The sequence below is a fragment of the Macaca thibetana genome, chromosome 15 (assembly GCF_024542745.1).
Source record: "Macaca thibetana thibetana isolate TM-01 chromosome 15, ASM2454274v1, whole genome shotgun sequence".
NCBI lineage: Eukaryota > Metazoa > Chordata > Mammalia > Primates > Cercopithecidae > Macaca > Macaca thibetana.
In genome coordinates, this window is record NC_065592.1 from 34,569,498 (window position 1) to 34,593,170 (window position 23,673).

The 23,673-nt window shown below is 38.7% G+C and overlaps 1 protein-coding gene across 4 annotated transcripts in view; it reads right to left on the minus strand.

Moving 5' to 3' along the window:
- Window positions 1-23,673, minus strand: part of SLC44A1 (solute carrier family 44 member 1) — a 196,918-nt gene that overhangs the window by 123,131 nt on the left and 50,114 nt on the right. For 3 of the 4 annotated variants that reach the window (XM_050761843.1, XM_050761842.1, XM_050761841.1), the window contains exons 2-3: window positions 16,072-16,161; window positions 5,181-5,323 (exon numbers count right to left, since the gene is read on the minus strand). In XM_050761843.1, coding sequence (XP_050617800.1) covers window positions 5,181-5,323; window positions 16,072-16,161 — 233 coding nt within the window. Of the gene's footprint in view, window positions 1-5,180; window positions 5,324-16,071; window positions 16,162-23,673 lie in introns of those variants that run through there. The other variant, XM_050761844.1, reaches the window with a different exon arrangement.

Below are 23,673 nucleotides of genomic sequence, written 5' to 3' on the forward strand. Positions count from 1 at the left end.
GGGGACTCATCAAGTTCCCCCCAAAATTTCTTTCATCTTTAAATGTTGGGAGGGAGAAACCCCCAAAGCAAAAAAGGTGGGAAACTGGAATTACCACACAGCTCACCAGATCTATTTTAGTGCATGATGCAAAGAGCACCGACTGAGGGTGAGAATTGAGTGCTGGTCTATCTCCATCAAGTCCCTCATGTTTCCTAGACTCAGTTTCCTCACTTGTAATATGATCTCAAGGATCGTTTTAGCACAAACATTTTAAGCTTTGAGTATCTTGCCAATTAGAACAATTAAGAGAAAGAAGTAAAACTCATCCTCTGATTCTGTTTTTACTAGGTACTCTGGTAAAGATTATGCAGGAAATTGAAAAGAGCTCAAATAAAATGCACCCCCTATAGATTTTACTCATACATAGATGCTATCATCCTCTGCAGACCTCTAGTTCTTTACATCCTGTTAATACAGATTATCTGAAATTGGAGAGGCATTTTAGGGTAATGGAGCCTTTATCAGTGATTGGGACTTTAAATGGCTTCCTTGGAAGAAAGACAGATAAAAAAGAAAATTAGATTTGTGCAAAAATATATCTTTAAAACCTCTATGGAAGAATCGATATTCATGCATGAGATATACTGGTAAAACTTCTTGGAGTAACAAAGAAAGCGGACACTAAGCTCTGTGTTAGGACTGTTTGAAGAATGAGGAAAAAGTTCTAATAATGATACAATGTTTATGTCAAAAAGATTAAGAGCAGTTCCCTACTTATTGTCACCCAGCTTTACAATGATGACCTAGTTTACAAAGAGCTACCACCACTTTGCCACATCTTCTCCCATCTCAGGCACCCAGTACCTGGGAGCATCTTTGGTAGATACACAACACCCCTGCCCTCACCCCAGTCTTCTCCCCAGAGGCCAACAAAGCTAGACCTTTTTTTTGTCCTAGCTCAGTCCACACACTCACTAACTCAGGTATCTTGCCACTAAACAGGACCATCTCTGGTCTGTCCAAATTGATATGGAAGATAGGGAGGTTCCTCTCTGGGAATAACAATAATAGTAATAAAGCTGGGCACAGTGGCTCACGCCTGTAATCCTAGCACTTTGGGAGGCCGAGGAGGGCAGATTGCCTGAGCTCAGGAGTTCAAGACCAGCTTGGGCAACATGGCGAAACCCAGTCTCTGCTAAAAATACAAAAAAAATTAGCCAGGCGTGGTGGTGCATGCCTGTGGTCTCAGCTACTCGGGAGGCTGAGGCAGGAGAGGCCTGAACCCAGGAGGAGGAGGTTGCAGTGAACCGAGATCATGCCATTGCACTCCAGCCTGGGCAACAGAGCGAGACTCTGCCTCCAATAATAATATTAATGATAAATTTTTATCTAAAATTGACATATATACTCTGAGGCTACTTATATATTATAGACCTAAAGATTGTGGACAATCTAGAATGTGGCAGAAAAAGTATGTTTTTGGAATTCCCAATCAGAGTTCAAAATATATTACTACCACCCTGATCCCCACCATCAAAAAAATGGCAGCCAGCAAGGAACAAAGGCCCTCAGTCCAACAGCCCTCAAGGAACTGTATGCTGCCAACAACCACAAGAGCTTAGAAGGGGAACCTCCCCTCATTGAGCCTTTGATGAAATCTCAGTCCTGACCAACAACTTAAGTGCAGCCTTGTGAGAGTCTGTGTCTGCAGACCCAGGTAAGCCACATCCAGATTTCTGACCTACAGAAAGTGATCACAAATGTATCTTAAGTCACTAACTTTACAGTAATACTGTTACCTAGCAACTGCCAATTAATACAGACAGATGAGAAACACACAATATAATTAGGGCGCAAACTGAAGGCAGTAGAATAACAAGTATAATATAGAAAAGTTCAGGTAATCAAAGTAAAGGAAAGCTCACTACGGATAAGGTTAGTTTTGAAACATTTCATACAGAGGTTAGCTATGAGACGCGTCTTAAGTGTTTCAAGAATTCAGACTGGCAGACAGGTAGAAGGAACAGCAAAGAGGTAAGAATCAATTTAATGTCCCAGACAATAAGAACACCACACTGAGGAACAGTGGGAGGAGACTGAATAGGTGAAACGGGTCCAGATCACAAGAAGCCTGGAAGGGCAGGGCTAAGTGGGCTCTTCTTTGAGGCTATAGACAACACTACCAAAGGAAAGGCTCTTAAGGAGGGAAATGACAACATAAGAGCCCTATTTTAAAGAACTTAATCTTATCACAGTATAAAGGATGGAGCAGATTAGAGATAAGACGACCAAGAATAGATACGCTAGCACAACAGTCTTCATGAGAGGCCAACAAACATGGGGAAAAAAGGTTCACACTCATTAATAATCAAAGACATGCAAATTAAAACTATAAAACACTATTTTCTGGCTTAACAAATTAGTAAATAATAAAAACTAATAATACTAGCAAAGATAAAGCAATCTCAAACACTGTTCGTGGGAATATAAATGGAACGGTCTTTATGGAAAGCCATTCAGCAATATGCATTAATAATTTTAAAATGTTCAAATTCTCAAACTCACTATTTACTTCTTAAAACATATTCTAAGGAAACAAATTGATTTATTCATTAAACAAGCATTTAAATGTGTGCCTACTATGCTCTAGGCAAATATATCTCTTCTCTTATGGCACTTAGGATACACATTTAACAAATAATCAAAAAATAAGTATATACTTACACATATTATAGGATACAATGAGAGTACTTTTGAATATCGGATTTAAATTATGAGAACAAAAATACCTCTCTGGGAAGCGAAGTGACATTTATGCTGAGAGCTGAAGGATGAGTAGAGTTTAGCCATGTGCAGATTGGGAGGAATTTTTTTTTCTGATAGAAGAAACAATATTCATGAACGCAAGAAAGAGTTATAGTTGAGATTTTAGAGGACTGATTTGTTGACTTTTTCAACAAATATGTTTAAAGGTCCTAGTAAGACCAGCTACTGTACTAGCGGCTGACAGTAAGGAATGGGAGAGTGATCAGGGTTAGGCTGAAGTACTAGCAGACAAAACAGGTATAAAAATACTATACAGCTACAGAAGGGCCTACAGTTCGTAAGGAAGCAAAGAAGTACGAGGAAATAAGTATAAAGGAAGGAAACCAATACATTTTCAGGAGAAAGAAGAGGATGGAATAAAGGTGACAAACACAAAGACTGCTGCTTTTCTGTCTCTTTTCAGATCGAAATATTATAGACTTATCTGAGAAAGGTAAAAAAAAGTCTGTTCTTTTTTTACAAAAACATCTATAGACAGAAATACTTAAGTAGGTTAGCACTAAAAAGGTCATACAGTAAGAGAAGATGAAGTAGAAATCAAAAATAAATTTTAAACATGTGTACATGAATTAAGGAACAGCTATACTTGGGAAACTATTTTCCCTCTATATGAATGGCTCTTGACTATGCTAAGCATTCAGGGAACAGTGATCACATTTTCAGAATAATAAGTAGCCTCTCTTGGAAGAGGCCGAAAGGTACATAAAATAATCCAAGTATTTGCAATCTGCTCCACTGAACAGATGAATCACCACAATGTTAAATACGAAGAGTGGCATTTACACAAACTTTATGGTGAGAACAGGCTTGGAGTCCTGGCAAGTTATGAAAGGAGCCATTAAAAATGATTCCAATCCCATGTAAGTAGAAGACCTGAGGGAGTAGTTCCCTTTTCCTCTTATCTCCTTTATCTAAATTGTAATATTTTATATTTGATACATGTCAGCAGCATTAAAGAGTTAAATAATATTTTACAGAGTAGATGCTATCTACAAAAAAATAGTACTGTGGAACTCTGTACTATATTTGTAACTTCTATGAGTCTAAAGTTATTTCAAAATAAAAATTAAAAAAACATGCATAGTCTTGCTACAAGAAATAACATACAGTCTAAAATTTGTGTTAATTTCATGAAGCAATCATAAAGAAGAAAAAATGTAATAATTCTTCCAATTGCTAAGAGTCCAATTTTCACTTCTCTCAATGGATGCAGGTGCATATCAAGAGAAAAACTCATCTTCTGAGCTGGATATTCTACCGCCCACCAGCCATGTGACTTTGGGAAAATTACTTCAGTCTTCCAAGCCTCCGTTACACCTACCTCACAGGGTGGTATCACATGCTAGTTGACTTTGGGATGCTATAAAGATACTCATTGTTGTCATTTACAATTTTGTTTATTTAAAATGCATTATCTTATCTTCATTAATGGGAGGAATAACACTGAGAAATTATTTGGATTTCTTCAGGTTTGTAACATTATCAAATTAATCTTATACTTCCCACTAGGGGCCCAGATTTAACCAACAGATTTATATAATAAATACAGTTATTACATATTACGTTCCTGGAAAATGCTTTATAATAGACCTACAACCTTAAAATGTTAGCCTTTTCCTATAAAGTGCATTAACTGGATTAGTTAGCCTACTACTTTAAAATTAGTGTTACTAATTCTGAAGAACAAATGCCTAATAAGGCTTCAGGGGGCACAAATATATAGTTTACACAAATATATTAGCATCATACATAAAATATGCTAGATGAAATCTATTTTCCCCACAGGTATTAAAAACAAAATGACAGCTCTTTTGAAGAAAAAGTCAATTAAGTCAGGAATCTCATGAAATCTAAAAGATGAATATTGAGAAGCCAAAGCAAATTTTAAAGTCTGACAAAATGTATATTTTATAAAATAGGAATCTGATGTATACTTATAAATGATACCACATAAAATATTTTTTATAATGTTAATATTTCAAAATCCATTATCATCCCTCTCTCTCCCATTAAGTATAATCTTAGAGGAAAAAAATGTTACAGGGTTAAAACTAGTGCACAGCTTAAAGGCTAATGGAAAAAAAAAAAGAGTAAAAGAATAACCTTTTCAAATCAAGCCTTTACCCACTAACATGGATAAAGGTAGCCCATTTTAACATGGTAACTAATTCTGTTTCCTGAAGAATATATTTGTAGACCAAAAACAAGAATGATTCAAGGGTTCAGTGAAAAAAAATCAAACACACCAACAGAAGTCACATAAAAATAATATTCGGTAAGATATTATCTTTAAAACAGTAAGAATAGCAGGATTTTCTCTGTGCCTCTTTCAAAGTTTCCATGTGTTCATCATTCAGCAACAGTCTACTCACTTCCGCTGGGTGTGGTCCATGCCACTGTTTGGTATTGCTTCCAACTTTGTATTTTTCTGCCCACAGATATTTCCATAGCTGTCGTATCCTGACACTAGTCTTGCTGCTGCACCTGTTGCTATTGAAAAGCCACAAATAAATCCCTAGGAAAGAAACAGAAAAAAACATACAAATAAACCATTTCAATAGCCAACAGTCACTAGTTGATACGATAATGAGCTTCTTTTGTCTGCTGAAGGGAACAAAGAGCTATCTTTCCTTACTGCAAACACTATTCTATTGTTTTCCTTGGATTGCACATAAGCAATACAAAGAAGTCCATAGGGAAACACTATTTACTACCATAACAAAACAAATCCTAACCTTTACATCACAAGATCATCTTTGAATTTTATTAATAATAATAATAGTAATAATATCAGCTTCCCTATACAGAACACCTGCTCTGTGCCAGTCTGTATACTCTTAATAGGTGCTTGTAGTACGTTATCTCTAATCTCATGATGAAGATTATGAACTGAGGCCTAGAGATGTTAAACAAGTTATCCGAGGCCATCAAAGCTAGTAAAGATCAGAGCACAGAATCAAACCCAGCTTCCCTCATTCTTCGGTTTCATTTGGTTGTAAAGGGGTTCCTTTAAGTGAACATCAGCAAAGGATGAAAGAAAAAAATTCAAAGAACAATAGGAATGCGGGTTTTGAATCATTATCGCTTCAGTGCAAGCAATACTTCTGTTTCCTTCCTTCAATAAAGCTGTATACAAGTCAAAGAATTACATCGTGAAGCACTGCCATGCTCTTAATATTGAAGACTGGAGGACAGTAATGCACTGGCTTTGTATACTGCAAAGGTCACTTCATTTCATGGGAATATGCTTCATCACAGTACTAAAGGCAAATGGTAGATACTTCAGAAGCACATCATGCTTGCTAAGTCAAGCATGCACTGACCAAAACAAAGCAATAAAAGCCTATGCTTGACAGCAAGCGACTAGCCAGAAGAACAGGAAGTAAAGTGAATCACTACTGATAAACTGATTGTATCTGGGGGTAAAGACTGAGGCTAAGAACTATTCTTGCAACCTGGTCATTAAAAGGTTACATTTTTATTATCTTTAGTAAACTGGCTATGAAGGCAGAGACTACCATTATTTAATTAATCACAGCCAAGTATCATGAGTAGTACTTATCTAAATAGCCTTGCTAGATCTAAGGCCTAGAGTGGAAAATACTATACTCATATGCAATTCCTCAGAGAAAAGTATTTCCCCTTTAAATATACTTACCTAAAAAGGCAAACAAACTGTTTTCTAAACAAGCCCTGCACTTTCATTGTGCAGGTAAGGGAGCTACAAGGAAAGAGTAGAGACCATAGCTACAGTCAGTAGAAACTTCTTGAAGCTATACTTTGTAAAAAAATAGACTGAGAGTGGAGACTATCCCTGATTTGCTACTCACTAGCTTCAACTTTCTGTCTCAATTTACTTATCTGTAAAATTGAGATAATGAGTGTATGTAGCTCACTGGGCTGTTGTAAGGATTAAATGATGTAATCCAGTAAAATGGTAAAAAAAAAATCTGCCTGGCATATAGTAAGAGCTTAATAAAGTCTTAGCTATTATAGTTGTTAGGTACTATGATTATAAGTGAGAATTTGCTACAAGGGAAAGATGGTGGGCTTCGGGGTCAGAAAAGCCTGCGTTGATCAATGGAATACTGATGACTCCATTTTCTTCTTGGGTGACCTTGGACAAACTTACTTAATTCTGTGCCTCAGTTTGCCATCTATAAGTTAAGGTTAAAACCACAAAGGCTGTTGTGAGAATTACATGAGATAATACATGTTACATGTAAAGTGCATGTCTTAATACATGTTAGTCTCCTTCTGCCTCCAAGCAGCACAAAATGCTAGCGGTGGGGTTAGACACAGCTGGTCAGTACTTACTCATTCACACTCACCCTGTTGCCCCTCTCCCCCTCTCCTGACTCTTCCAAGGACATTGTAGGGCAATCAATCCCACCTCAGAACTTCAACCCAATACTAAGACATGGAAAAAAAATATTTAATCCTTTGCATACATATTTGCATATTTACATGTGTGAATCAGCATACCATTTTAAGCATATCTTTGAACTCCAAATTAGAAAGCCCTGTGCTGAGTAAAAACTGGAAAAGGAGGTAAGTATTAGGAGGTTTAATAGCTAACCTTTCCAATACCTTTTTTAAGACAGAGTCTAGCTGTGTTGCCCAGGCTGGAATACAGTGGCGCGATCTTGGCTCACTGCAACCTCTGCCTCCCGGGTTCAAGCGATTCTCCTGTGTCAGCCTCCTGAGTAGCTGGGACTACAGGCATGCACCACCACACGCAGCTAATTTTTTTGTATCTTTAGTAGAGACAGGGTTTCACCATATTGGCCAGGCTGGTCTCGAACTCCTAACCTCAAATGATCCATCTGCCTCAGCCTCCCAAAGTGCTGGGATTACATGCGTGAGCCACCACGTGAAGCCTCCAACACATATTTTAACAAGAAGACTCAGATTAACAGTAAGGGAATGGACTTCGTATTCAGTAAGACCTGGAAACCCTCACTCTACCAATTACTATCTGTGTAATTTTTATCTAATTACATACTTAGACTCTGTTCCCTCCTCTCTAACACAGAGTAATACCATCTATTTCACAGCCTAATGAGGAGAACTGAATGAAATAACACATATCCAATCCCTAGCTGACTGTCTGGTACATGGCAGGTAATCAATAAATGGTAGCTGTTAGCGGTGAATTTGAATGGGAAAGTCAGACCAAAGAGGTTAACAACAGTAACTGGACACTAACAAAAACCCCTTCGGTTCTGTTTTAGAACAAAAATTTCTAGGGGGAACAGCGAGAATGTCAGTAATTTTGTTACTGTACAAAAATATTTTCAGACCACAATTACAATCTTCTTTCACTACTAATCTAGAATAGCAAAGTTGTTACATAATTAAAAGGTTACGTTCTTCTTTTACTTTTTATAGGAATTTTCTTCTTATGTTTGGTAAGTACATTGTGTTACAGATTCCTTTAAGTGGCTTCTGATTTCCTTTTCTGACTATTTTTAACAGTACTGTTGGACATGTGGGTTTTTTTCTTTATCATCATAAGCCACCTCACATCCCTCTCGGATGTAGGCAGGGGTATAAATTGTAAATGTTACATATATATGCTAAAATGGGACACTGACATATTTTCACATAGGCCACTTAAACTTCTTAGTAGCTTCCAGAAGTATTAGAGAGGGTGGAAAGCTGCCAGGGGTGGGGGGTGGGCAAGGCGAATAATAAGCTAATAAGATGGGAAGAAACCATGACTATTATCCTAGGGACTTCTCATATGGTACAACCACTGACAATGGGGAACTAGGCCAAATACAATTAAAAATACAGTATCTTTAAAAAGAAAAATTCTAAAATCCAAATGTGGGAAGCAATATAATTTCAGAAAGGAAACAATGTGGTACATGAAATTAAAGTGGGGTGAGAGAAACTTTACAGAATACACTCAATAATTTAATGGTTCAGCAGAGAGAGAGGGGAAAGGCATTCAACAGAAGGAAAAATCACATTAATGAAGCAAATGATAAGGGGATAAGGAAGGCTTTCATAAGCGTGGAGTAGGAAGCAATCTTAGAGAAAAAGTAAGACTATTAGCAAGGAAGAAAATCATGGCTAAAATGTTCAAATGAGTGAGCTATGGAAGTGCTTTCAGCACTGCTATTTTAAGAGAGAGAAGAGGAACAGACAAATTTATTCACAAATAGGAGGTGACTCAAATCAGATGAAGGCACACAGGGATGGTGGGTCAGAGGCATGACCTGGCAACTCATAAGTACCGACTGCCTAAGTGGGAGAAAGACAATTTGCTCATTAATGAACTGTGCTCATATTCCCTTCATATCACAAGGTCTAGTTGTACCTAAGTAAGGGCTTATGCTTAGTTTTATTTGCTATTAGTAAAAAAAAAAAAAAGACACACTTTCATTTCACAAGCATGTTTGAATTGTATACCTAGAGCCTCTACTAAGTAACTGAACAAAGCAGAAGGACTAAATTTAGTTTTGAAAAAAATGGTCAACAAAAACATGTATAGAGTGGGTGGGAGATGGTGTATGAATATGGCAAAATGTTTCAAAATAAAAAGATAGGGAAAAAAAGGAGTTCTGCTTACAGCCCTCTCCCCTGGAATTAATGAAAACATATACTGACTCTCTTTTTCTCAGATACCACTTCACCTCTATAAAGCCCATATCTCATCAGTGCTTGGGCTCAATCTTATAATAACTGATTTGTAAAATCTTGGAACAATTGGCTTCTGTTTCTCCTCTTTTGGGAACCTTAAGATACAGAGGGCTATGAGGACCCAGCAAACAGGGCAGGATTAGTATCCTACCCTAGAAAAGGCCTGATGCAGAGTGAATATTTATATAAACAAATTAAACAAAATTAATTATAAACTTGTGTCAATCTGTCAGATTCCCAAACTCTTTAAAACATGCAATAGGATGCGTCTCTCTAAGAATGAGGAAAGAAGAAGGAAAAAAAAAAAAACAGAATGAGGCCAGGAGCAGTGGTTCATGCCTGTAATCCCAGCACTTTGGGAGGCTGAGGTAGGAGAATTACTTGAGGCCAGGAGTTTGAGACCAGCTTGGGCAACAAAGTGAGACCCTGTCTCTACAAAAATAAAAATATTAGCCAGGCACGGTGGCACACGCCTGTAGTACCAGCTACTCAGGAGGCTGAGGCAGGAGGATTGCTTGAACCCAGGAGTTCAAGGCTGCAGTGAGCCATGATTGCACTACTGCACTCCAGCCTGGGCAACAGAATAAGACCTTGACTCTGAAAAAAACAAAATGATAGAAAGTCTAGGAAATAACCACTCAATAAGCATTTATTCTGCATATACAAATGCAAGGTTTATCCTAAAAGAACTGAAATGTTCTCAAAAGAGAAGAAAATAATGGGCATGACGGAGCGAAATCATAGGCTCAATTTCATGGGCAGCTAAAACAATGAAAAGAACACAGACAAGAAAGACTGAAAACTGACCCTCACTTTGCCATGAATACTCCTTACCATCATGAGCAAGTAACTTTTTATTCCCTGAGCCTCAGTTTCCTTATTATCACAAGGATAGAATTAGATGAATCTCTAAAGCCCTTCCTCTTCCAAACTATTATGTTTCTAAGGGAAAGCAGATACAAAGTGCAATTTTTAAGAATATACTTGCAGGGAGAGGTTCACACCTGTTTGGTTTACTACAGTGTCTGAAAATAAATAAAGCAAAACCAGATTAAAAACAAACGAATTTAACTGAACTACATACTTCAAAATGGTTAAAATGGTAAATATTATGTTAGGTACATTAATAGGTAATTACCACAAATTAAAATAAAGAAAGGAAACAGACTTAATAGAAAGTCATTTGGATCAGGTAACCTTATGGTAATTTTTTGGCATATTGTTCTTCTTATATCTGTGATCCCAGCAAAGAACAGCCCACCAAACAGGTGACTAAATAGTGCAGTGAATCTCTCACTCTGTTCTGCATGCTCAGCAGTAGTTAATGAGGTAGAAACATCATGCCCTGGGAAGTAAACCAATGCTATAAAATAGAAAAGGTCCTTCCATGAAAGCAGTCTGAAGGGACAAACTATGAGATGATGTCCCCTAAATCCAACTCTAGTCCAGATCATTCTCCAAGATTCCAACTCTGCATTTCCAACTGCTTCTCCTTACTCACAAATTCTACATGTCCACAACTCATTTTCTCATTCCACACTTCCCTTTCCTCCATATGCTCTGTCTCCATTGGTGGCACCACTTCTAGATGGCACACACAAGATACGAAGTGGAAGACTGCAATCTCCTCTCTCCGTGCTTCTGCCCCTCACCCTAGCTTCCTGAAACCACACTAGAGGAAGAGGTAATGGCAAGCGATTTGGTCAGAGCCTGAGATATTGATGAGACCATGTTTCACTGGCAAGCGAGGTTACTGTGTCCTACAGGTCCATGTTCTAAACAGCTTTTTCTGTTGTCCTCAATTCCAGGCAACAGAGTGGGGTCTACCTCTTGAGGCCTCTGCTTCTCCCTCTTCTCTTCTGGGTTCAGTGCTGCCACTATGTAATCTTAAGACAGTTACTAAGCTTATCTCTATGCCTCTGTTTCCTTCTCTGTAAAATGGGAATGTGATAACAACAGTGTATACTTCCTTGAGCAGGTGTAGGAATTAAATGAGTTTCTATGTGTCAAGTGCTAAGAACAGTGTCTAGCTCACAGTAAACAGCAATAACTACTAGGGTAAGTAAGTTGTAGGGGATCTCTGTATCTTCTATTTTCCATGGTAAGCACTCTTGTTAGGGCCATCCAGCTGCCTCTGTTCTTGCCTTTGTGTGGTAAGCTGATCTGGGCAGATTTCGTCCAGGTAGATCTCCATTCTCTTTTCTTCTCCTTTTCTGACAAACACCTCTCCTTGAGACAGAATGAAGTCAGACCATCCTAGATAGGAAGAAACTTCAGCCTTTTGGGCCCAAGCTTCATTCCACAGGTTACTTTTACCAGGGAGTAACTTACTGGGCATAATCAGGTATTTACTAATAAAGTGGTGCTTTATTTATCCATCCCACTCTTGTTTCATGATGTGTACAGAAACCGTGGTTGGGAACCTACCAGGAGCTGGGGTGGGATTTGAGCTGAGAAACCTATCCTGAACCCCCAACACAAGAACCTCTTAGTCATCCTTGATCTATCTCTCACTTGTCTGCAACACTGATAACACCATTGATAAATGTTATGGATCTAAATTCTTCAATCTCTCTCTTCTTCTCTTTTAGCACTCTTTATTTCAGGTCTTTCACCTCTTATCTGGACCATTACATCAGCCCCCAAAGTGATCTACCTGAAACCTCTTTCCACCTTCCAAGCCATCTTTAACATTAGCTGCCAGGACCAGCTTTCTAAACCCACTCTTAACACTTCTTGCTCAATACATTTCAGTGGTTGATCTTTTCAGTGGTTGATCTGTACCTATAATAATGGGTCTCAACTTTGGCTGAACATCAGGTTTGCAGAGATTATATGAGAACCATTGAGGTAGGGCTGAGGAATTCTTTTTTTTTTTTTAGAAAAGATCCCAGCTAATTCTAGGCTAGGCACGGTGGCTCACACCTGTAATCCCAGCACTTTGGGAGGCCGAGGCATGCAGATCACTTGAGGTCAGGAGTTCGAGACCACCTGGCCAACATGATAAAATCCCTTCTCTACTGAAAATGCAAAAAGTAGCCAAGAGTGGTGCTGGGTGCCTGTAATCTCAGCTACTCAGGAGGCTGAGGCAGGAGAATCACTTGAACCTGGGAGGCAGAGGTTGCAGTGAGCCAAGATCGCACCCTGCACTCTAGCCTGAATGACAGAGCAAGACTCTGTCTCAAAAAGAAAAAACAAAAGAAAAGAAAAAAAGAAGAGATCCCAGCTAATTCCAATTTACAGCTAGGGCTAAAAACCACTCGTTTACTCCCTTAATGAAATACACAAATTTAGCAGTGCAATGTTACAAGTAATTTTTTGGAGCAGAGTAAGTATATGCCCAGTAATCCCAAAATAGTGATGAAAGTTCAAATGTAGAAGATAGCACTTAAGAAGGCTGAGAGTAATTTGCTTTGAAAAACACTCTAAGTTCTAGACAACTCAAGCATTAGAAAAACCTTGAAACTAAGGGAAGAAATAAAAGAGAAGTACAAATATTGATGAAGAGATGAACATGTATAAAGATTTAATGGTAGAGATGAGTGAAAGATGACAAGATCTTAGAATATTTAAGAACCAGACCATAGGTATCAAAAAACGAGCAAAAAGCTGCAAATAAAGATAGAGAATAAAGGTATGGTTTGAGTACCAGGCTGCAAGATTACTAAGAAGAAACAATCTGTAAGAGAAGCAGGCAGCTGGGCCACTCGATTAAAAGAACATAGCCAGAAAGTTCCAGTTCCTATTCTATCTTTGCCACTTATTTCCAGCAGTATATTCTTAGATAAGCTAATATTTAACCTTGCTATAGTTTGTCTATAAGCAGGGAATAAAACCTATTTCATAGTCATTTAAAAAAATTTAAAAGATACATATTTTGTGTGTACTAAAGTGTTGAGCATAGATTAATGCCCAACAAATCTAAAATTGTTTTAGATTTGTTTTAGAACAACAAATCTAAAACAAAACATTTTGTTAAATGTTTATTTTAAAAGTACTACAGAATGAAATCCAAAGAGGGAGAAATCTTCTAAAAATCATTTAAAACAAATACTCAGAAGCCAAAGAATGCTGAATCTCTGTTGTGCCAGTGAATAGAACTTTGAGATTTCTTTTTTTTTTTTTTTTTTTTTTTTTTTTGAGACGGAGTCTCGCTTTGTCACCCAGGCTGGAGTGCTGTGGTGCGATCTCAGCTCACTGCAAGCTCCGCCTCCCGGGTTCACGCCATTCTCCTGCCTCAGCCTCCTGAGTAGCTGGGACTACAGGCGCCCGCCACCACGCTTGGCTAATTTTTTTGTATTTTTAGTAGAGACAGGGTTTCACCGTATTAGCCGGGATGGTCTCGATCTCCTGACCTCGTGATCCATCTGTCTCGGCCTCCCAAAGTGCTGGGATTACAGGCGTGAGCCACTGAGCCCGGCCAGAACTTTTAAGATTTCTTATTTCTACATGGCAAAATATGATGTTAGCTCAATTCCATGAAGGTAATCCATTAAAATAATCATTAGAAAACAAATAATGCTAATAATGCTATGCCAACATTTAAAAGTACACACAGTGGGTCTTAATTACCATCATACTGAAATCAACACTATATTAATTACCATTGCATTAAAATGTTTCAGTAAACAAATAACTCCTTAGTCTCAAGTCACTCCCAAATCAGCCTATTAACATTAATGATTGCACTTTCCTGACCTATTTTAGCACAGAAAATCCAAAGCACCTCGGGTGGCATGGTATATGTTTTTGTAAACAATTTTGAAAGGTCAGCTGCTATTTGTCTCAGGGTTACATTCAGGGAGCAGGGAAAGGCTGTGGACTAATTCTGTTATCAAAGAATCTTTCTACGGCAGCTTGCAGTGGCTCACGCCTGTAATCCCGGCACTTTGGGCGGCCGAGATGGGTGGATCACCTGAGGTCAGGAGTTTGAGATCAGCCTGGCCAACATAGTGAAACCCCATCTAAAAATTCAAAATTAGCTGGGTGTGGTGGTACATGCCTGTAATCCCAGCTACCTGGGAGGCTGAGTCAGGAGAATCACTTGAACCTGGGAGGTGGAGGTTGCAGTAAGCCGAGATTACACCATGCACTCCAGCCTGGGCAACAAGAGCGAAACTCCGTCTCAAAAAAAAAAATTTTTTTTTCCTCCACACGCTGCATAAACATTCATGCATGTTATAGTTCAGCTGCCATTCCATTAAACTAAGTAAACTTTTGAGCAATATCTTATAAGTCATTAAGTTAGGAGACAGGTATTTTGACCTTTCCTAAATATCCTAAATTTGGTGAAACTATGCTTTTATCTTTAAAATAAATACTCCTTATTTTACTGGATTTATCATATCTCATTAAAATGTATTGCTTTCTTTTCCTTTGCTCAGAGGCAGAACTGGTACCTACAATTGTGCCTATTAGCCAAGATTACAGTTGTTCTGTGATTCACAAATGGCGCTGGCCTGGTGGGCAGTTAGAAGAGACAAACAGCAAGATTTTCCTAAAGAAACTCTATAAAAGGTATAGTAAGAAGGGGGTTAAAAATACACATGAGTAAGAGCAAGGCTGCCTGAGGTAGTGTAATTGCATTTTGAGTTGTAGAAGACTAAGAAAGAGAGAGCAATAATGTGTCTGCAGAGTCCCCTTGAGGAAGAGGAAATGGGGTATTAGAAAACAGCATTGACATGGAAGTGAACAGACCTGGGCTCTGTTCCCAGCTCTGTCATGAACTAGCAGTGTGGCCTTGGGATAGTCATTTCCATCTCTGAGTTTGATGTTTTTAATCTGTAAAATAAGGGCGATGGACCAGATGAGGATTTCCAAGTCCTTTCTATTTCTAAATATCAGTCCGCTTTAAAAATAGCAGTTTTCTATCTTTTTTTCAGCCCAGCACACTGGCAGGAACTCTAATGCCACGGAAGTCTGTGTCAGAAACTCCTGTAGGGCAGAGTGAGTATGCAACTGAATGTGCACACCCCGAATACCTTGTAACAGCAACTCTGCTCCTCCATTCTCTATACCCATTGGAAAATCACCAGGTCCCTTGATCTCTAATCAAAAGATACTACTCATTACAGTAGACCCAGCAGGCAGCAGGGGCCATTGGAAAACCACCAGGTCCCTTGATCTCCAATCAAAAGATGCCACTCATTACAGTAGACACAGAAGGCAGCAGGGGCCTAGGACGGGCAGAAGGAAGAAGGAGAGTGAGCAACCAGCCTCCCATCTAGGAAGAACTATGGAACACGAAGTCTCTGAGAGGAACTGACTGCCCTAAAGATAACCAACAAGTTGGTGTGACTGGGTTGGGTGAATACGTGGGGCTTGTGACTCATGGTCACTGTTTTGCTCACCACCCCATCAAGATCACCATTCAGAGACTTACGTCAAATGATTTGTTTTCTGAAATGGTCTATTGAATGGCATACGAGTCCCAGCTGCTCCTTAATTTGAGCTCAGTTTTCATATAGAAAAACAAATCAAGGGTGACACAAAATACCACTGAACTGTATAAGGACTTGTATATTCCACAACAACTGCCCTCATTAAACCAATTCCTCATCATTCCCTTGGATCATGAGTCCAGGTTCGGACCATCTGTGAGAGTTTCCTTACCATCCCAATGCAGAAGAGGATGAAGAGCAGTAGCCATGGTATGTCTGTGCAGCTACGGTCCTCCAGTGGCTTCCATTCTCGTTTGGAGCTCTAATTGGAAACACAAAATAAGAGAGTGTTAAATGTTAAGTTTAGTTAAAGTTAGAAGGGTACAAATACACCAGCTATAGCTAAAGCCCTTCTTTGCCAAACAAGTTTCTATTGAACCTTTAAGACACAACTCAAATATTTGTCATCTTTTCTGTGACGTTTATGCTAACCCCCACAGCAATAACTCCACTGGCCCTACTCCCACCCCTCTTCCTGGCCAGGGCCGGTCCTGAGTTCATTGCTTTTTTGGTACCTATATTAGAGTTTTTAGTGGGCTAAATTGTCATTCTTATTTGTTATGCTGTGTCCCAGCAGACTATGAGTTTCATAAGGGAAGAGACCAGGCTTATTTCTCAGCATGTAACATGATGCCTGAGGGTTCATAATATGTACTCAGTGAGGGCTTTTTAAAAATGAATGAATAAATGAATACACTCTTCCAACTTCAGTTTTTTTTTTTTTTTTTTGAGACGGAGTCTCACTCTGTAGCCCAGGCTGGAGTGCAGTGGCCGATCTCAGCTCACTGCAAGCTCCGCCTCCCGGGTTCACGCCATTCTCCGGCCTCAGCCTCCCAAGTAGCTGGGACTACAGGCGCCCGCCACCTCGCCCGGCTAGTTTTTTGTATTTCTTAGTAGAGACGGGGTTTCACCGTGTTAGCCAGGATGGTCTCGATCTCCTGACCTCGTGATCCACCCATCTCGGCCTCCCAAAGTGCTGGGATTACAGGCTTGAGCCACCGCTGCCCGGCCCAACTTCAGTCTTAATACTAGCTTTTTCTTTGTGTGTCCAGATGCTAAACTTAAAAAAAAAAAAAAAAGTTAGAATGTGCTGTTTATATATATGTTCTCTTCTAGGAAAGATGCCCATCAAAATAGATTCCTATTCAGGCTGGGCCCGGTGGCTCACATCTGTAATCCCAGCACTTTGGGAGGCCGAGGCGGGCAGATCACCTGAGGTCAGGAGTTCGAGACCAGCCTGGCCAACATGGTGAAACCCCCATCTCTACTAAAAATAGAAACATTAGCCGGGCGTGGTGGTGGGCGCCTGTAAGTCCAGCTACTCGGTAGGCTGAGGCAGGAGAACCACTTGAACTCAAGAGGCAGAGGTTGCAGTGAGCCAAGATTGTGCCACTGCACTCCAGCCTGGGCAACAAGAGCAAAACTCCAGCTCAAAAAAAAAAAAAAAATAGATTCCTATTCAGGGGTAGATTTTTCTAAATCAAATAAAATTCAGGAAGAAAAAAATCAGTTTTTATAGAAAGATCTGTGCAACTCCTAAATAATCCATGTATTTTCATTTTGTTCCTAGAAAATGTTAGTTTCTAGATCAAACACAAAGAATCCTGAACTACAGAACTAGCAGCATTCTAAAAGTTAACTTAAGTATTGACTGGAATTCCAATTGCATTTTTTTTTTCTTATTTCAATAGTCTTAGGATTTCAGGTCAGCTCACAAATCCCTTTTAATGGAAATCTAACTGAAATAAGCCCCCTGAGCTTTCTAATGAACAAAAATCCCTGAGTCTCACACCCTCTCCTGGAAAAAGTAAGCAGCGAAGGGAGAAAGAAGGTATCCTTGGGAAACCTATGGGAAAGGTTCCTCTAAGAAGGCTGAGGCCTCCAGTGGCTTCCATGACAATATCCAGGAAGCTATTCGGAAAAGGCTTGTCAGGAGGAAAGGGTACCAGCAGGAGGGGGCTGGAGATAAGGGAGCCCTCTAGTACAATTAGTATATATAGAGTGCAAACAGGCTTAGTTCTCTCTCCCTCTAAAACCATAGTATTGAACTATGTATCTTTGATAACCTGATGAAAACTACAGATTCTTTTCTTAATATGTAAGCATAGGCCGGGCATGGTGGCTCATGCCTGTAATCCCAGCACTTTGGGAGGCCGAGGCGGGCGGATCACCTGAGGTCGGGAGTTCGAGACCAGTCTGACCAACATGGAGAAACCCCGTCTCTACTAAAAATACAAAGTTAACCGGGTGTGGTGGTGCATGCCTGTAATCCCAGCTACTCAGGAGGCTGAAGCAGGAGAATCACTTGAACCCAGGAGGCAGACGTGGTGGTGAGCCAAAATACGCCATCGCACTCCAGTCTGAGCAACAAGAGTGCAACTCCATCTCAAAAAAAAAAAAAAAAAAGTAAGCAGATATTCACATGATTTTCATAAGAATTTAGGGAATTCAAATCCCAGATTAAAAAACACAACTTTAAAATATCTGCCTATCAACAATGAGGGCAGAGAATTTGAGTTAAAACGATTTCTTCCTAACCCCTAAAGTGTTAACCAAACAAATGCTTTGTTATTGCCTTACACTGTACAATTGTTATGAACAGAACAAAACAAAAAACACAACCAGTTAGCTTGTTCCCAAACACCCACACAGAAAACAAAAGAGCACTAGTTAGTGATGGAAAAAAACCTTACCCTAAGACTCTAACTAGCATTAAAAACCAAGAATGAGTAGGCAGTATTTTTTTCCAGAGCAATGCAGCACTGTGGCATAATAGATGAAGGACTGGTTCTCTCCCTGGCTCTGTCATTAGTTAGCTACATGACTTTAGATAAATTGCTTCATCTCTCTGGGTGGCAGAAAAGAGTTAGTTTGGATCTCTTAGGTTCCTTCCAACTCTAAAACCTATGATCAGGAATGCACTTTTGTTGAAACTGTTATGACTGGAAAAAACTGCAAAATAATTTGACTTAATCCTCTGTATTATTCATACAAGAATGCCTGTATTGTGGTCTGTATTTTGGAAGACAGTTATTCACAGTGTGAATAAAGAATGTTTCTTTGTATTAAATAATTTCAGTCTTGAATAATACCCATTACAGTAAAACTGCTTCCAAACACAGAATTTGGACCCATCTTTGATACTCATTATATTTACTCTACGGTAATTTATAAAGCAAAAGCTACTTTGAAATGCTATATTTATTTGTCTTAATAAACAGCATGTATGGGGAGGGAAGAAAGGGGAAGGCCTCAGGTTGTTTGAGCAGTTTCTTTATCTCCAACTATTTTCTTAGTATTTTTACCTTAGACCAACATTCAGTTCATTAATGCCTAAATTTTCATCTATAACATAAAGAGATATTTCATTCTTGACCAGCAAAATACAAAGATTCAACATCTCAACAAGTCCCTTCAACTTGCTGTGGGCCACTTCTGTGCCAAATACACGTTCTCTCACTGGGAATGAGAAGTGGAGCGAGGGTAGGACTTATATATAAAAGATGTTGACAGAGTCTAAAGCAGAGTGGAAGAACAAAAATGATCACCCTCACTTGACAAAGGAACACTTAGCAGAGGAGGGGTGGCTTACTTCACAGGGATGTTCTGAAGAGTAAATGGGAGCACCTGTCACCCAGCATGCACTCAATTCTCTGTTACTACTATTATTCACCAATACTTTTCAGTTAACCCTCTCTCTATTATTAAAATATCCTTTTACCAAGTGAACTTTCTCACTAAAAAGGATATAAAGAATAGTAAACTCTTTTTCCCTTATACTTACTAAAATTTTGACTTAATGGTGGCATATTTCATTTTAGCTGCCATTGTTAATGCCATCAGTTATTGATTACTATTAATCAGACATTAGACGCAAAGCTTTACACACATTATGTCTTCTACATTCAAAACAGCTGATGTAGGTGTCGTCCGTATTTCACAGATGAGGAAACTCAGGCTCAGAAGTTAAATAATCAGCCTAAGGTTTCACACCTGCACCATCAGTCTTTGACCCCCCTCTGTGACTCCAAAGCCTATTCCAATAAGACTATTTTTTATTTGCACTAGTTAGTAAAAAGCAATAACCTCAATTAGTTTCTCCTCACATTGAAAAATTTGGGAGCCAACTCAATAATTTTAAATCCTATTGGCACAGGGAAAGCAAGTGAGATGTGTTATGAGCCATGAAGTTTCTCAAGTGAGTCAGAAAACCCAAGAGTTGAAAATTTTTAATAATTCTTTAACAGATTTATCCAAGTGGCAACAGGATTTAATGCTGTCTGACCTAGCAAAAGTAAACTGTTTTGCAACAGCACTTTTTAAATGTGATTTTACCCCTTTCTCAGATTCTACATGAGATTAATACCAGGCTTTCAGTACATGTTAGGTCTCTCCCCTTCACAGGATCTTGCAGTTTAGGAACTAAATAGTACCAAAGTAATCATATAATACAAGCCTTTAGTGAGAGTGATTAAGACCCAGAGAAGGGAAGGGGCTTGCCCAAGGGCATACATTTATATTATCTATGACCGCATTTGATTCCTAAAACAATTCTGTTAATTACTATATACTCCTGACTTTTCTATTTTATAGATTAGGAAAACAAAAATCAAAGAAAACAAGTGGAAAATCTATGTCTGAAACCTGAGTCCTCAAACTGTAGCAGAAAAACAGAAACTATAAGACAGGATCCAGGGATGCTAAAAACAAACAAATAAACATGGTAACAAAGGTGAAGAATGCCTTTCTCAGGCTTATCAGTGTACTAAACACAGACAAGGAAAATAATCAGTACACTCAAAGACAGGTTAACAGAAATTATCCCAACTGAAACACACACACACAGACTCAAAATTTAAAAACCAGAATAGAGCATCCAAGAACTACAGGACAACAACAAATGATGTGGCCGGGCGCCGTGGCTCAGGTTTATAATCCCAGCACTCTGGGAGGCCGAGGTGGGCGGATCACAGTGTCAGCGGATCGAGACCATCCTGGTTAACACGGTGAAACCCCGCCTACTAAAAATACAAAAAATTAGCTGGGCGTGGTGGCGGGTGCCTAAGGTCCCAGCTACTGGGAGGCGGAGCTTGCAGTGAGCCGAGATCGCACCATTGCACCCCAGCCTGGCGACAGAGCGAGACTCCATTTCAATAAATAAATAAATAAATAAAATAAAAAACAAATGATGTGACATTTGTAATTGAAATCCAAGAAGAAGGCAGAATGAGGCAGAGGAACTATTTGAAAAAAATAATGACTGCAAATTTTCCAAAAATAATGAAAGAAATCAAAGCGCAGATCCAAGAAGTTCAGAGAATCCCAAGCAGGATAAATATAATACACAAACACACACCCCCTAGACCTATCATACTCAAACCCTTGAAAACCAAAGATACAAAGATCTTCTTGAAGGCAGCCAGAAGGGTAAAAAAAGACACATCACATACAGAAAAACCAAGATGACAGCAGTCTTCTTGTTAGAAACTATGAAAAGTAGAAAACCACAGAACGACATCTTTAAACCGCCGAAAGGAAAACGAAAAAAAAAAAACTACCAACCCCAAATTCTATGCGACAGAAGATATCTCTCAGACATGAACACTTTTCAAACCAAAAAACGTGACAGAATTTATTAGCCACAGATCTGAACTGTAAGAAATGTTAAGGAAAGTTCTTCAGGCACAAGGAATTGATACCAGACAAACTTGAAGGTACAAAAGATTTAAAGATTTTCAAAAATGGCTAAAATGAACGTTTGAGATTTTCCATAATAAAAAGTTTTTTAATGTTTTAAAGTAAGTGTGTGAATATATTCCTATAACAATATCCACAGTACATGCATTTTTTTGCACACATATACAAGGTTAGTAACCTAGAAGGCAGAATTATAATTTCTAATACTACTACTGGAGAATTAAAGAACAATTCTAAGTCAGACCACAACTGGCATATACCTCCTGTTTGTACATTTATATCCTTAAAGTTAGGGAGGAACAATGTGTAACACCTTCACATGCCTTCCTATATTTTGTACAGCATAGATATCTAATATTTTAGCTTCCATGGTATCTCTTATAGAAGTCATAGTACTACTATGTCTTAGACTCCATATTCACTATGAGCCTTAATAACTAAACTCAAGGCCTTCTAGTGAATTTGATATGCTATAGTAAGGGTGTATTTTTTTTTTTTTAGTAAATAAACCTGTAAAATGTTTTAACCTAAATTTTCATGTGACTGCAAATACACAGTTGTTGAATAAATGTATTTGTAGATAATAGTAAAACACAGAGGTTTTGGTAAGTGATATCTTATAAACAATTAGGTCAAATTAGCCATCACTGTAATATGGCAGTAATATGGCAGGCAGGGTGGGCCAAGGCCAAGGGGCCAATTAAGTAGGAAAAGGTCTGGCAATTATGTATCAAGTGCACAGAATTAGGTCAGGCAGGAAGGATTAGGAAGATATCAAAAGATCAGACAAGCATTATCAATGATCCAGATTACATACAAAAAGAGTTAACTAGGTCTCAAATATGGAGGCAGGTAGGTCCAAAACCCTGGAAGTCAGAAGACATCTAGGTAATATCTAAAGGCAAAGACTGAATATTCCTGCTCTCTTTTCATACTATGTGCTTACTGCCTGTATGACTTTCTCCTAATTAAGACAGAAGTACAAAGCTTCCCAAAAGATTCTTATAAGTAATATAATAAGAGTACTACCTAATGCTATCAATCTTTCCTTCATACACCAGGTTTTAAAATAATGGAAAATGTGCTATAAAAAGGTTAGAGTCAATTATATAAAGTTGCTTGATTTTCAGAAAATATTCTTTTTTTCCGAGACAGGATCTTGCTCATTTACCCAGGTTGGAGTGCAGTGGCACAATCACGGTTCACTGCAGCCTCCATTTCCCAGGCTCAAGTGATCCTCCCGCCTTAGCCTCCTGAGTAGCTGGGACTACATGCACACATCACCATGCTCCGTTAATTGTTTTTTAAAAATGGGTTGGGTTTCACCATGTTGCCCAGGTTGGTCTCTAACTCCTGGATCAAGCCTTGGCTTCCCAAAGTGCTAGGATTATAGGCATGAGCCACCACACCCAGCTTCAGAAAATATTCTTAAGCATTTCTTTGATTCTTCAAATAAATACTGGGTACCACACAAAATACTTGAGATGCAACAACAAGTAAGACAGCCCCTGTCCTCACTGAGCTCTAGTTTAAGTGGGAAAGAGACAAATCAACTACTAAGATAGCGTGAGTGATGCCAAGACAGAGACAGAAAAGATACTGCAGGAATAGACATGGGGAACATTAAAGAAGCGTTTGTGAGAACTGTTGAAATTACCTCATAAACTTTTGGAGCTTATATTCTGAGGCAAACATTAAAATGATCTTTCAGTGTCTAAAATATAATGTGTTTTGTGCCCCAAAACATTCTAAAAATTCTTGGTTGCTATCATGGGGAAATATTGACTGCTAAATAAGAATTATTACACCCAGAAATATTTAGTAGCAAACAGGACATTAAGCTGCTTAAAAAAAAAAAATCAGCCATTTCTCACTTCATATCAAGATTTTTTTATACACTAAAGATTTTGTGGCTCCAGTTAGGAAAAGGCCTTTCAGCCTCAGAAATGAGGAAAAATATCTTCCTTTGTTTTCTGACACTTATTGTCTAGGGTTATATTTACTAAGCTACTGGAATAATATTTTCATGTAGATGTCACTGGTGAGATCCCTACTAACAATGAGTTAAGTACTATCT